This window comes from Elaeis guineensis, chromosome 4 (genome assembly GCF_000442705.2).
Source record: "Elaeis guineensis isolate ETL-2024a chromosome 4, EG11, whole genome shotgun sequence".
NCBI lineage: Eukaryota > Viridiplantae > Streptophyta > Magnoliopsida > Arecales > Arecaceae > Elaeis > Elaeis guineensis.
Window position 1 is genome coordinate 29,792,531 of NC_025996.2, and position 15,817 is coordinate 29,808,347.

The 15,817-nt window shown below is 37.6% G+C and overlaps 1 protein-coding gene across 2 annotated transcripts in view; it reads right to left on the minus strand.

Moving 5' to 3' along the window:
- LOC105043168 (exosome complex exonuclease RRP44 homolog A) overlaps positions 1-15,580 on the minus strand; it is a 34,117-nt gene extending 18,537 nt beyond the window's left edge. The window contains exons 1-14 of one of the 2 annotated variants that reach the window (XM_073256081.1): positions 15,388-15,580; positions 15,185-15,322; positions 14,947-15,104; positions 14,502-14,557; positions 12,215-12,337; positions 11,969-12,099; positions 11,601-11,841; positions 11,357-11,513; positions 8,933-9,173; positions 8,590-8,746; positions 8,437-8,505; positions 3,694-3,819; positions 3,487-3,539; positions 1,909-2,015 (exon numbers count right to left, since the gene is read on the minus strand). In XM_073256081.1, coding sequence (XP_073112182.1) covers positions 1,909-2,015; positions 3,487-3,539; positions 3,694-3,819; positions 8,437-8,505; positions 8,590-8,746; positions 8,933-9,173; positions 11,357-11,513; positions 11,601-11,841; positions 11,969-12,099; positions 12,215-12,337; positions 14,502-14,557; positions 14,947-15,104; positions 15,185-15,322; positions 15,388-15,441 — 1,811 coding nt within the window. In that variant the 5' untranslated portion in view covers positions 15,442-15,580. The remainder of the gene's footprint in view (positions 1-1,908; positions 2,016-3,486; positions 3,540-3,693; positions 3,820-8,436; positions 8,506-8,589; positions 8,747-8,932; positions 9,174-11,356; positions 11,514-11,600; positions 11,842-11,968; positions 12,100-12,214; positions 12,338-14,501; positions 14,558-14,946; positions 15,105-15,184; positions 15,323-15,387) is intronic. The other variant, XM_073256082.1, reaches the window with a different exon arrangement.
- Positions 15,581-15,817: the final 237 nt, after the last annotated feature.

A 15,817-nucleotide genomic window follows, 5' to 3' on the forward strand; every position in this document is an offset into this window, starting at 1 on the left:
AGGATCTGGACGGCCCCCATCCCGACGGAACTTAAATTCTTGGGTGAGCGTAATTGATCAACTTTCATCCTTATCCAGAGCAAACAAAAAAACCATCTGACACAGAAGCGCCTCAACGATCTTGTATACATGCACTTTATTTGAGATTTGAGGCTAAAAGACGTCTAGAATGAAGTATAGCTGAAGTACATGGATCGAACGATAGATGATTATGCCATTGATAACAATGATTCGGTGATTGAATGGCTTGTAGGCCAGTAGTAGGAGCCAAAACTTGATGAGCCGGGATCCCCTCCACGATCAGCCAATGTGGCAATGAGAGAGATCAGGATGGATCCAGAGTAGTGGACAGATACAAATATTTCACATACGATTCCAGCTGATCAGCCATAGCCTAAGGGATCACAAGAGAATCATTCATCACGTGATTCCATGTCCAAGACATCCTCCCAAATATTTGAGCGAAAAATGTTGAGACGAGATCGATCATCTCAAGCAGAAAGAAGACATCCATCCTCCCAGATACAGTAAAACCAGACACTGAGGAGCACCAGGAGAGCTCGAAAAGACAAGGAAAAAGAAAAGACAGTTGCAGCATCCTCGAGAGTGCAGGAGTCAGCTGACTCAGATTTGGAGACCAACGACAGCGAGAATGATATAATAGGCATGGATCTGATGATCAAGGAGGGACTAGAAGATACAAGACCACTATTCATGAGATGCTGCCGCAGGATGATATTTGATTCACCGATGAGTCCCAATTTACACATGCCATATAAGATAGGGAGAACGGTGCACGAGCTGATAGACCCCGCAAGGATACGATTTCATATAGGCGACAATCTCCCAAAGGTCGTCTAGCATATGATGCAACTGCAAATGATCTTGCACGTGAAGTAGGATCCATAAATGTATCTGAATCATCCTCGTATTATGGATCTTATCATCCGCAGATAGCTTATGATCCATATGGATATAGCGTATCCGAGATATCGTCTTCCAGTGGCTACTATCCTATGCAGTCAAGAGCATCTTACAGATCAGATTTTGCTGCTGGCATATTTGGATATGCCCCTCCACAACCATACCATCATTCCGAGGATACATCTCAAAGTCAGAATTTAAGCGAGAGATCTGATATATCTTACAATCCAGAGAGGATACCTTATGAGATGAATATTCAGGAGTACAATACTACTTGGTTAGAAGGATGAACTGATATTCCTTCTAAGTACGTGGATGATCTGAATATCTACGAGTGTCACAGACACTCGATGAGATATTAGATCAGTAGAGATCTTAAGATTAGTATATTATTTTTTGTAATTCGTACTTTAGATATATTTAATGCATTGTTTGACTTTTTTTATTTTTTTGATAAAATTGTTATTAACATAAATAAACATTAACTTGGATATAAAGTAATTTAAATATTAATAAAAAAATTATTTTAAATCAAAATCAACTGAAAAAAATAAAAAAAAATTGTAATGATATCCAGTACCGTAATGATCAGAAACCGGTACAGATCTCGGTATCGATTTCTAAAACCTTGGTCATATGCCTTGTTCTCCATAGCACATCTCCTTATTATTCTTCTTATTCTATTATTAAGCTTTGCTTCACAGGGGCAAGTGAAGCATCACAAATTTTCAAAGTTATTCAAGGGATTATATGCGGCTTCCTTGTGTTTTGAATGGCGGATGTGTCTTCAAGTAGTTGCAAGTTTTCAGATCTTCATGAGTTCTGGATTTAGTTTGGACATGTAAAATCAGACAAATAAAGAAATACTAATTTGAATACTATATCAGATCCAATATAAAAATAATAAGGAACAAAATAAAGAAGCAGCTTTCATGCATAAAATTGAAATAGAGGTATGAACAGAAAGAAGGCAAAGTAGAGCACCTATCATCCATCCTGGCTTGAGCTTCTACATAAGATAATGCAGCACAGGATTTTATTACACTCTTGGTGTATCTTGTAGATATAATTTCTGCTTCAGGTGTCATTTCCTGTCTTCAGAAAAAACAGGATATCAACTATGAATTTTGGCAGAAAGTAATCAACCCAAACAATTCAAGTAGGTTCCATTAGATTGTTTTGTCCAAGATAAACTGCCGTGACATCCCAGATTACACAAACTTCTGATATATGTGAAATAAACTGGAGACTTAAAAACCCCCCTTGGAAGCACCAAGCATAAATTAAATGAGCCACATGCACTCCATACTGTTAAACTGACTTACAATGATATGGTTAGTATGATAAATAAGTATCACATAGTGACTTTGTATACAGGTGCCGAACACTACAAATCCCTAAAATCTGGACATTTACACACATGGTGTGTACATCTACATGCATGGAGATGTATGTTTTGTATGTAGTTAATATATATAGAATCAAATATCCTAGCATTGCTGGACAAATGGATTTGTTAAAAATGCATCTCAGACATTGCAACAGAAACATACATGCCCACCAAATCACAGCATTTCATTAGCATTAATTGCTAATAAAGTGTAAATGGTATAGCAATCATGCAAAAAAATTAGTATAGTTGACACTGAATTATGTTTCATGAGTTATATTGTTTCATGAACATATGTTGAATATCTTATTTCTGAACTTCAAATATATTTTTTTGTTTCTGCTTCCCAGTATAGAACTAGATGAAAGCTTCTTTAAATCCTAATAATGAACCTACAACATTACAAGATTTTAAATTTTGTGGGACGAGACTATCCTGATTTCTCTTTGGAACAAGATGCGCCGCCATCCCGTCTCATCCCAATACTTGGAACAGAGGATATCCCAAGGCATCCCGATCGGGATGCTGGGATGTTAGCAGAAACGGCCCTGATCGGGATGCTGAGATGTTACTAAAAACGGCCCTATCCTGACACATGGGACGGTACTCCGTTTCGGTGTCCCGCGGGACATCCCGCTGGAACTTGAATCCTTACAATATTAAGAGAAATTACAACAATCAAAAACCAAACAGATCTAAAAGAGGCACAGAGGTGCCCAAATGTGTTTAATCAAATATAATCTAAGCAATGATTAATTTATTTTCCATATGAAAGAATAAACTCTACAACAATATTGTATTGGAACATTGGAGGCTTCTTATAATAATGGAATATTTGTGGTGTGCCTGTCAACTTAGACCTGAAACACAAAAGGTTGACCTTAATGTATTGCAATCTTTGTACGTACGTACGTACATATATATATATATATATATATATTTTTTTTTTTTTTTTTTTTTTTTTTTTTTTTTTATATATATATATATTTAAACTGACAACTGAGTTTTAAACCGGTGCATTTTTAATATTTGCAGACAGCTGGGCAGAAGAAAATTTAATTAATTCATGCAAAAGCTACGTAATTCTGAATTTAAGGCCACTTTGCTAAGAATTATGATTGCAGAGAGGTCATTAAATCAATCATTTATTTTAAGAAGGAAAACATACTTACCCAGATGACAGAAAATGCCAGCCTTTCCACATCAGAACGAAGAGAACATATGTCTGCAAACAACAGAATACAGGAGAACAACTTTGTCTTATCACAATAAAGTTGACCAACAATTAATGTGTATCTTTAAGCACCCACTTAACTGTGAAAAGACTTTGAGTTATACAACGTGATGCACATGCAGAGAAACTTTAGGAAAAGGTATACCTTCAGTAAGAGGCTTGGGAAGCATGTCAATCCGCCGCTCAACAAGATAAACGGATGTACCCCTCTGTGCAGCCTCATCATCAAGAGGAGTACCAGGAAGAACAAAATTTGTAACATCAGCAATATCTGATGAAACGTTATTAAGGTTTTGCATTTCAAGAAGATCAAGCCTCAAAACCATGGTACAGAAAAACCAAAAATACGATGGGAACACGATAAAAGATCACATGCACGCATCTCGAATGGAAGATGCAAGCACAAATGTTCCTTTGGAATTATGTATCAGAAAGAAGATAATAATGTTGCTGAAAGTCACAAGAAGACTATAAACTTTTATGTGAATAAATTGGCTGAACTCAAACAGACACATAAAACTTCCTGATATTTATAGATGATCCAAGACGGAAGGTCAGAACTCACACAGCAGACTTCATAATTCCTTCTGATGGAATTTCTGGTGAAAAATTTGGGGGAGACAGAGAACATGATATAAATAATGCATTCCAGAGAAGCAGACCAATGTAATTTACAAAATTCCTACTGATTTTAGTGGTAAAATTTCAGGAGGCATCCCATGTTGTGCTCATTCTGCACTACAGTAGCACCAGGCATCATATTTAGGGAAGATGACTCTTTGTAAGAAAGCAAAACTTGAATGATTCAATCTCCTAATGAACATAGAGAGAAGCAAATGCTGTTACATTTTTAGTATGTATCCAACATTCGATTTTGCATGCAAGTAGGCGGTTATCTGAAGTCACAAAGCCACATGACTAAAGGCAATCATGGAAAGGCTTGGTTGACAAAAATGTGACCCAGAGCAGCAGAAACCAATCAACATGTCAACCCATCATATGCCCAATCTAGCTAACACTGCATACAACCTTAGTCACATGATCACATGAACGTCAACAGAACAACCAGAACTTGTTACATAAGTAGTCCTATATGGGCAACCGGCTATCGAAAATAAAGCAGCAAGACATCACAAAATATGACACATTCAACCACAAAAGCTTAAGATAAATTTACTGGCTCTGCAAAGAAGTCAATGGTGTTAATAACAGTTCAAAGATGGAGACAGACATCCGTCGTCCCTCAAAGTTCTAACTCCCTGTTGACATTCAGAGATATGAACTAGCATTCATACCCATATCTGTTATAATGCCCTGTAATAAAATTTTGCATGAAGATTTTAAAATGCTATTTGTACCTGACCTGGCAGTCGTGGTAAAGGAAACAAGATTGAACATGTCTAGATACTAAAAGCTGCAATATGTGAAGCATGGACACCAATATGACCTATGAACCCCACACAATATGGACACAATAATCTGTCCAATCTCGAGAAAATAGAATAAGATGCACTTGGGATATGCCAACAAATTATATAATAGATATGTGTCTGCACATGCACATGCATGTGTTCAAGTGCGTGGGTGCATGTCTTTATGTATACAAAACCATAAATCATGATGGATTGTCACAATAACATAGGTCATACTTCAAACAACAACATCAGCATCCACAAACTCCATCATCTAGTCATCGTTCAAAATTATGGACTAGAATCCATACTCCATATAATAACATCAGCATAACAAACTCTAAATTCATCCATCCATTACTAGAAGGTCGACATTCATCATAAAGAAAAAAGAAAGCCTTCTGCGACATATTTAGAGGTATCTGTGGCACATATCACTAGTATATTGGGAAGCATCTGGAGCATATGACAGAGAACTTAGAATAAATATGGAACACATATCCTAGCCATCTGTAAGTATGGTATCAGACGTGGTGATGGCAGAAAACTTGAAGTATCTATGCTTCCTAGGTTGCATCAGAAAGTCTTCAAAACTTTATGCAAAGTAGTCTTTTTTCTTTTTTTTTTTTGTGAAAATCAAAAGCAATGTCATTTAAGTCATTTCAATTGCTTCAACAGTATTACTTCGAAGAGCAGGTGAGTAAAGTTCTTATGCTACAGCAGACCAACATCAAGTTTGTGATAGGGAGAAGTAATCCTTCATGGGAAAGCAATGTACAAAGCATGCAGTCCCTTATAAAGCAAGAAGGAAGAGACACCAGATTGTTGATTGATCCAACATCCAACTTGCCAGCTCACCTCAAAAAATTTCCTATCTTGGAATTAAAAAACTGCACAAATTTTGAGAGCCTCAAGAACTGGATTGTAGAACTTCAGCTACTCCCAGAAAAGGTTATGGCAACACTGTCTCAGCAGGGCAAGCCAGCAAAGACAAATCGAGCCAATCAAGGTTTCAAATTCACTGGAGTGCATACAACCTTGTTGCATCAATGAAAAAAAATAGTTGTTTCTGACAACAGATTCTATATGTATAAACTGCCACCAAAATGCAAAGCAGTATTACCGTCAGAACAAATTAAATGACCACTTAGACAGCCAACCACAGATATATTTACTGACCTCAAAAATATGTCAGTAGTCTTTATTATATCACAGCAACATTATAAGATCTCTACAGCCCTTAATCTAGTGTGCGAGATGGTCTTCGAGCCATGATCTCAAAGTACCAAATATCCTTGTTGATCATCTATGGACCAGATCAAGTACTGGCAGCCTCTAAGAAAAAATGTCTTCCAGCTAGGCTTTTCAAAATGTATATGTTAAAACTATCGGGAACATTGAATAATGGATAATGACTTTAGTAAAACAGTGGAAAAACAAATATGACTTAAAGTATCTATTTATGGAGACTGATGAGTTGCATTCATATTTCAATTCCATGCTTCATGCAGACTTTTCTCATTCAGGAAATTCCAACGAGATTCAGCGGCAGGACCTCGTGCAAGGTGCTCATGCTGCATCATATTAAAGGGGACGTTACCCTTTACATGAAAGCAACATATAAACTGAAATATTCTTTTACAGAGATCTTTTAGACTATCTGTCTCATCAACATCCAATTTTACATGTCAACATGTACATAAAGATGGTTAACCTAAGACGGAAAGCCCATAATGATCCAAGACCTTAAAATTCAGACCAGTAATGTTTATATGATCACTCACCTAAGTAACTTTGCAGTTGTAAACAATTAGAGCAAATCAAGCCTATCAGGTAACCAAAACCAACTGCATGGACACTCTGGGTTTACAATGAAACAATTTGAAACATTTTATTATTATATTGCTACTTCTATATCGGTAACTGACACCTGAAGCAAAGTAGCATGATCATATCAGATGTAAGACCCTGCTTGATCAGCCAGATACAGAATGTCTGGGATTCAACAGGCTACACATAAAAGCATCACTCACAGCATAGACTAGTCCAAGCAAGGATATTAAAGATATAAGGTTTATTAAATTGGTTTTGGAGCATGTTCACCAAACCTTAGAGGGAAAAGTGTTCATCATTTTCTTTTTGTTTCAAAAGGCTCGGGATGGAAAGCCAGCCAAAACTGGAAAGATGATATATTGATATTTCAAAGAAAAGGGAAAACCACAAAGTTAATACCCATCAAGTTATAGTTAGTACAATCTGCTTTCCGGGTCAACTTTTGTATTCCTTCAAAATACTTGTGCGCAAAAAGAGCTGAAATAGGCCAAATGCAGGTGGACATTTCATCTTTGCCTCTCATTTCAGTAGGGAAAATTTCAAAACATATCAGATGAAACACGTTCAGCCAGACCATGATAAGATGAGGCAAGTCCCAAATAAAATGAAACAAGAAAGCATCTTTAGAAAACAGTAAAGATCATTAGTACAGCATGCATGGGTATATAACAAGAACAATTTTTTTTTGCACAGATCAGAAATTTAGGCAAAAGTAGTAAAGGACGGAACTTCATGGGGCACATAACAGCAACAACAACAGTGATGTGGTGAAGATGGAGAAGTTATAAATATAAAAAACCATTTGGACTTAACAAATCCTTTCTTGAATTACCAAAGCTCTGCAAATGTTCTAACAAGCTATTTCACTCACATTGCAAAGTGCCTCTAAGCCAATTTAAAATCATAAGCATAAGGCCAGGTTGCACCAAGGTTTTACATTCCGACGGGATTGGGGGCATCCTAACAATCCCAAAAACGGGATCGGGATGAGGCTGGGACTCTGAAACCCATTCATGTAAGAAAAGAAGAAGAAAGAGGAAAGAAATAAAGGAAGATGAAAAAAAGAAAAAGTGAAAGGAAAGAAGAAGAAGAAGAAGAAAAATGAAAGAACATAGGAAAAGGAAAGAAAAAAAAAAGGAAGGAAACAAGAAAGAAAGGAAAGAGAAAAAAAAAAGAAAAAGAAAGAAAGAAAGAAAGAAAAGGATGACAAAAAGAAGGAAAGAAAGGAAGGTAGAAGAAAAAAAGAAAAAAGGAAGGAAAAAAGAAGAGGAGAGAGATAGAGAATATCTACTAGGATGTATGATCGGGATGGCTATCGGGATGGGATGGGACAACGGGGCATCCTATTCCATAGAGATACCGAGACACCTCCATCCCATGGGATTTAAAATCTTGGTTAGTACTGTAATGCCTAGAACTAGATCAAAGATTCATCTAGCTTAGACAAGTGCAATTCAGAAACAAGCAAACCCAGGAATTTTAAAACTTGAATTACCTTTTAGCTTGTCCTAATTTTAGTTGAGTTGACAAGTAATAATTAGGGAAAGCTAATAACATAATGTCAATAGTTTTTTCAGGGCATGCAAACTGACAAAGATAAACTTCTTTCACTCATGAAGTTACAAAAAGCAGACCAAGGATACGAACTCCCACTTCAAAATTTCCATTTGGAAGAGATGTGCAATGTAATGCATCATCAATATCCTTGCATCCTGAAACAATCACAGAACCATAAGAACCATATGACTATCTGAGTTTGACAGGTAACATAGAATTATCTGAGTTCCGTAACGTACCAGGAGGGTCCACGCTAAAGACCCTTACATGCCGCAAATCCTGTCTCTTAGGATTAGCCAAATCTTCAGAAGATAATGTCCATGGTAATGGCGGTAAGCAAGCAAGAACTTGTGCAGAAAAAGGTCTTGAATTTATGTCATTCTCAATCAACAACACCTATTTCATGCGAGAACATTATTGTCAATAAACTAAAAGCTACACATAATTGTTCTATCGTCTGTATGACATATGATAGTGGCAGCCCAATCCATAGAAGGAACAATCTGCACATATTGCAGACTAATCTTAAAAATGATGTAAAATTGAAATTGCTATTATTTAATAGAAATCCAAAAGCCTCACCTCACTTTCAGTATCCCGATCACCAATCTCTCCTATGGTCCGCACATAGTGTCCTGATGGATATCGAGACAAACAATCCCAAGAATCAACAGCAACAACAATCCTTTTATCCAGAAGATTCCCAAGCTGTCTAGTCTGAATCCGAATCTTCGGAATTCTGCGATCTTTGGAAACAAATAAAGCATGGGCTATACCACCATTACCCGCAGGCATTGGCATTGGCTCCAAAGATCCACAATAACTGCAAAGGATGTGAGGTTAGGTAGAAGAGAAGAACCATAATGACAAGTGCACTCGCATGCACACACATATACATGTACATGCACAATACAACAAAGCCTTGACAGATTAGAGGCATCATGTCACTACAACTGAATAAAAGAAGAAATCACATAAATCAAGTTTATTGACACATAAGCCTACTCATTTTTTGCCTCCACAGTTTCCATTGCAATTGGCTCTACTAGGTAACCGTGTAGGTTAGCACCACACAAATCACCTCTTCACAGAGAAATGTAACCTGTTACAATTTTAACCTCTTCACCATAGAATCATTGTAAAGACTTTTTCATTCCATGTACACTAAGGAAGAGAGCTCAGCCTCTTCCTCTTCATGAGGTGGCTTGACCTCATGCATCACCATCACCTGTTGTCAAGACAGGCTCTTATGTGTATGGAGAATAGACCTTCTTCCTACTTATCCTTCATTGCTACATATCCTCTTCCTTGCTTTTTCTGTGATCATTTGTTTAATACATCCTGTCAGATTTCCTGCTTTACCATTCAAGTATTTCCTTTTCTTTAGAAATTGTAGCATCAACTGTCATTTTTATTTTGCATCTTTAATGTTTTTATTATTCTTAGATTTACAGGGTATTTTCCTCTTTCCAAGTGTAACAAAGGATTATAAAGCTTTCCTATACTTGAAAACTATAACATGATTAATATAACATGCTTATGAGCACATCCTAAACTGCTATTAAAACTACTTTTTGGGTCCCTCCAAGCCTAGAGTAGGATTTTGCTTTCCACATAGCTTTCTGCCCATGACCTTCTATCAAGTACCTAACTTGCTTCCTATGAATACAGGCTGTTTTTCATTCATTACATAATTCAATATTGAAGTCTTAATAATTTAAATGTTGAAGCAACAATATTCCTTCTCCTCCACCTTTTCTCTAAGTCATTCACTCAACCTGCTTCAAACTTTTGATTTTAGGCATATATCACAGTTATTGTTTCCTTCTTGTCCTCCAGGACTGTGTGACTGCTTGAGTATGCATTTCTGAAGCAATGCAACAATGTGCATGCTCCCACCAAAGTTTTAAATCCCGTGGCACGAGGCTGTCCCAATTTTTTCATGGAACGGGATGCGCCGCTATCCCACTCCATCCCAACACTTGGGATAGAAGATGTCCCAAGACGTCTCAATCAGGATGTTGGAATGCTAGCGGAACGGTCCTGTCCCGACACATGAGATGGCATCCCATCCCGATGTCCAGCAGGATGTCCCGTTGGAACCTGAATCCTTGACTCCCACCACTAGACATATTGGTGCAGCTGGCAAACACGGACTACGATTGTGGTTACTTCAGTCCCTCATCCTAATAACAATATGCAGTTCTGTCATAGCATTTGACAACTTATCACAAAAAGTATAAAATAAATATACTTCCATAATCTTAAAAAGCATGTAGAATTTGTAATAAGAATTATTGATCTATTCTCATTAAGGAAAATCACAACAAGAAAAGAATTTCCAGAAGGTAGATACACTTTTGTATCATGGTGAAAGCTTATTGTCAGCCTTGATGCAACAGTCTGCCCAACTAAACAAAGGTGAAATCTTTTCAGCTTGTTTCCTGTGACCTTTTGGTTATTTCCCTCTAAATCAAGCAAGGGCGTCAGAGGTTAGAACAAGTTAAATATAATACAGAAAGTAATGGCTTCCCTATGCTAGTCATGGCAAAGTTATTTTGTCACATCCAAAGCCACCAGGTTAAATCTTAGAATACCTCAAACAACATTTCGACTGTCCAACATATGCTAGCAATTATGTAGTTGTGACCTTTAAACTACTCGCTTGTCACATGATACAAGACATCTACTAAGAACAGGCTTGCCAAGGAATATCCCTCTTTGCAGTAAAACTTGGACAATACTTTATCATTTGAACAACGTATTCCTTCAAACGATCAACTCAACCATGCATTTTACATATCCAGTATACAGATTGATTGTAGCATTAATTAAGCCCTAAATAGACAGCATCCCAAATAATGAAGCTATATGGTCCAACAGCGCAATTGAATGACATAAAATAAGAACTATCACATTCCAGAACTTTTCGAACAAAAAAAGGACAAGGAAAAGAATTAAGTATTATGTAAGAACTTCAAGGATAATATGCTTGTTTTGACTTACGAGTGCCAATTGCGCTTTATAATGCCAACAACACGCCCAGCTGGACGACTAGAAGTAGAAGCTGCAGATGCAGCAGCAGGCTGTACTAGATTTGTATTCCGTGGAGCATCGTCAGCACTACTTGGAACCAAGTGGACATCTTCTTCCTCATCATCTTCTGAAAGGAAGATATTCAAATAAATTACATAATAGCACAAGTATTTATTTTTTTTTTTTCCAAAAGATTAAGTCTTATGAAGCAAACCATCATCAGCAATGATCGAGGACTTCTCTTCATGCCACTGGTCTTGAGGCAAGACCTCCACAGCAACTATGTCTCCATCAAAAGCCCTATTCATGTTTGCCCGGCCATGTACAACCATTTCATCACCAATGCTCTCGCTCCCCACATAAGCCTCAAAAGGATTGTATCTATTAACCCGAAGTTTTCCTTGATGGTATATCCCACGATGCAGACCAGAAGTAATTTCTGACATAGGTTTGTGCTGCATCAAAGTGAAAAGCATGTTACAATTAAAACTATATATTAATACTGCAGAATAAAGTTGAAAGAATATTGAATATGCCAGATATTTTCAATGTTAACATATAATTTGCAGAAGGTTAACAAACCTCACTGTAGATAACTTTTCTCTTAGATGGTCTCAGATCCTCAACCTCTGCCATACCAACATCTTCAGAGGTTGGAAGAGCAACCAAGTCAAGCAAATTTGGTTGTCCGAGTGATTTTACATATGATTCAACTGAAACCAGACACATCTCCATTACAAAACTCCAATAAAAAATTACAAAAATTTTATCAACTAGATGTTGATTTCCTCTGGTAAAAAAAAAAAAAAAAAAAGAGAGAGAGAGTACCTGTCTCTGCAGAAAGACCCTCCTCAATGGCTTTTCTCTTATTCTCTTTGTCATTGGTAATAAGTAAAACCTGTATGCTTCCACCCAAATGACTTTGATACCAACGTGCAGCCACTCGAATTGCTGAATCAATAAAAAGAGTTAGCAGTAAAAACATGAGCAGGTAAAAATCAAAGGACTTTTAGCTAAAAGAAAACTGGATTACAAAAACATTCATGTTCATCATGGACAAAATGGGTCATATACCAGTAAATTGATTGGAATATATGTAACTTCATATCATAAACAATAATACTTGGCTTGGTAAGGAAGAAAGCAAAAGGGCATACCAGATACAAGACTCTATCATGTCTAAAATATGTGGCACAAACCATAAATGTCCACTGCACAATACTCACCAATCTGATAACAAGATTGATAATCAAGGTCATGAATGATATTACAAGAAAGTGATAGATTAGGAGGTCGGGAATGATATTTCATACACAAGAAAGTGACAGACTAGATGCATGAGATATATGATAACAAGATTGATTATGGAGGTCAGGAATGATATTAGGTACATCAGAAACTGATAGATTATGTATTGAAAGATAACCATTCTTCAATGAGAAAATATGAGGATTGCTAACCTACTCACCCAAGCAGGTGAACATGGCCTTCAACTAGGAAAATCACTCCAAGCGGCAAAAAATCTAATTCTAACTGGTCAATTGAAGAGAATCATTAAAATTGTTCTCTCCTCTTTCCCCTACCATGTGACCTTCCCTTTCTCACCTCAATTAGCTTCCATGCCATTATCACCATCTGGCCAACTCCCTCAGCCAGACAAAGTTATCAAACCTCTTCTCTCTTTCTCTCTATCTCCCCCCTCCTTTTAAAGTTGCCATGTTAGAAGTGCAAAGCTTGGAAAGCTTGACCCCAACCTCACAAAAAAAAGCATTATGTGCATCCTATTGTACTATATCCCACTGATTTGGTGTTTGGTCCAACACTAATAATGATGAGATAAATACCCCCAGCCATCCACCTTCCTTCTTTTCCATCTTCCCATTGCAATATCTTGGCTCCATTCCTCTCTACTTATCTCCTCTATCCTTCTTTTCAATTGTAGCCACCACTCCCAAACCCACTGGACATAGCCCGCCTCACTTGTCCCATTGCTTGCACATAAAAAGAAAAAAAAAAAAGAATGAAAGAAAGATAGCCTCCACTCCCACACCCAACGAACATAGCCCTTCTCTCCTTCTCTATTCTTCTTTTCATTCGTGGCCTCCGCTTCCTCCACTCCTAGATCCAAGTAACATGGCCCTTAGATACATAGATAGCCTCCATTTCTAGAACCAAGGAAAATAGCCCTTCTCTCTATCCTTCTTCATTCATAGCCTCCACATCCAAACCCAAGGAACATAGCCCTAACACACTTATCCTACTGCTTGTACATACACACAGAGAGAAAGATAGCCCCCACTCCCAGACCCAAGGAACATAGCCCTCCTCTCCTTCTCTATCCTTCTTTTCTTTCATAACTTCCACTCCCAGATCCAAGGAACATAGACTGAAGGTAGGAAAATAGATAGATAGATAGACAGAATCACATAACAATCAAGACCAAGACACCCACCACTGACCAAACCACTTCTACCTCCTACCACAAAGGTCTGCTTCCGTCAAGCACTCACCATCAACTGACCCAACAATTACTACCTCCTACCAAAAAGAGCTACTTCTGTCAAGCACTCACCATCGATAGCTCCATGCTGCCAGCCAAATACTACTTTCTATACACTGCCACTACCACTCACCATTTATAACTAACTTGTAATGGTCATCTTTATTCCTTCTCTCACAAGGAAATGCATTCGTGCACATGTGGCCAAATATGTGGTTGCTGCCCATGATTGCACCGGATTGCCTATATGCAGTTATTACATAAATCAGACCATATATGAGCTGAAAAGATGATCCACTTGGCCTTGTGCAGCTGCATATGAGGCTTGCTTAGCCTTGCGAAGTTTCCAATCATCATTAGTATGCCCTTGTTTTTCTCTTCAAACTCAAATTTTTCCAGCCATATATAGATTAAAACATATTTTATCACCGATAAGAAGCTCTGACTTAAATTTGATGGAAGCAATCATGTGTAAGGGCAGAAAAACTTTTTAAGCAAAATGACCAATGTCACGTATGTCTAACCCACAATATGAGATTATAGATAGCCTCACAATGGATAAAATAGAGTTGACAAAGAAAATTTAGGTTCAAATTTGAAAATTGATATGCATACCTCTGTCATTTCGGTCATTTGGGCTTTCTCCAACCATCTCTTTAACATATGTATCTCTGTTTTAAATTATTTTTAGAAAAAACAGAAATTTAATTAGTTAAAAAGCAACTCACCAATCACACTACATGACATACATAAAGGCTAGTCAACAAAGAAGGAAAAAAAAATGGCAAAGCATTATATTTAAAAATACTAATTTTATCAAAGTGGTGAGAAAAAAAGCCTAACCCAAAAATAAAAGTTCAAATAGTTAACTTCCCACCAAAAGCTACGGTTCCAAGAAAATTCCAACATTATACCTAAACTCGACAAGATGTAAACATTTCACTTGTCTTTCATATATTCTAGGCAAAAAAGCAAAAACCAGTTCTTTTTCTTACTTATGCTATCAAAATCAACAAAATAATCCATTAAAGATAATAGGGAAAGAAAAATGGGTGCTAACCTGTGGTGCTCATTGGAGAATACAAAAAATTTCCTCAGGGAATTGGTGCAGAGCGCTTTAACCCTATTGTAGACAGCAAGGTTCTTGTTCCTGACCTCTTCCAACACCACCGACAGCACCACCACATCTTCTATTGCCGGATTCTCGAGCAAATCGATCTGGAAACCCCTCAGAGCTTCGGAAGGAGTTCAAATACAAGAAGAACAAGCAGCAGAAGGAATCGAAAAGAACAGCAAACCTGATTCAGTACAACATTGGTGTCGACAATAAGAATAGTGCAAGCGGACGAGCTCAGGCGCGCAGCGGACGTGTTGCAGACCTTGCACGACAGCGCGCCGCAGTAGATATCGTCCCTCAGGTAATGCTCCCTCACGACCTAGGAGAAGAAGAGAATATCAGAATCAAAAGCCGGGAGCTAGGGTTAGGGTTTGAGTGGCAGACCTTGACCACTCGCCCTTGCTTGGTCTTCTTGACGAAGGATTTGCTTTGCAACATCTCGACGAAGTGGTTTCTTTTCCCCTCTCTCGTGGTATCGGCGAGGCGAAGAAGGAAAAAGGACGACGGCGGCTGAGCTTGATATTTATAGTCACTTTTGACTGGTGCAGCGCGTGTTCACGAAGATCGGCTTGCACGGCCCGACAACAAGTCTTTCGACGTCGGACTAACCCGGCCGTGGGTATCTGCAAATCGGACCGGAGTCTGACGAACCCAAACTTTACCAGCTTAAACCAAAAAAAAATTATCTGAATATATATGAATATATATATATATATATATATATATATATATATATATATATATGAAATTAGGAAGCTTGGTTTGACCTGATGGCTTTGTTAAAGTATTGGTTTAATCATATCTACCTCAACAC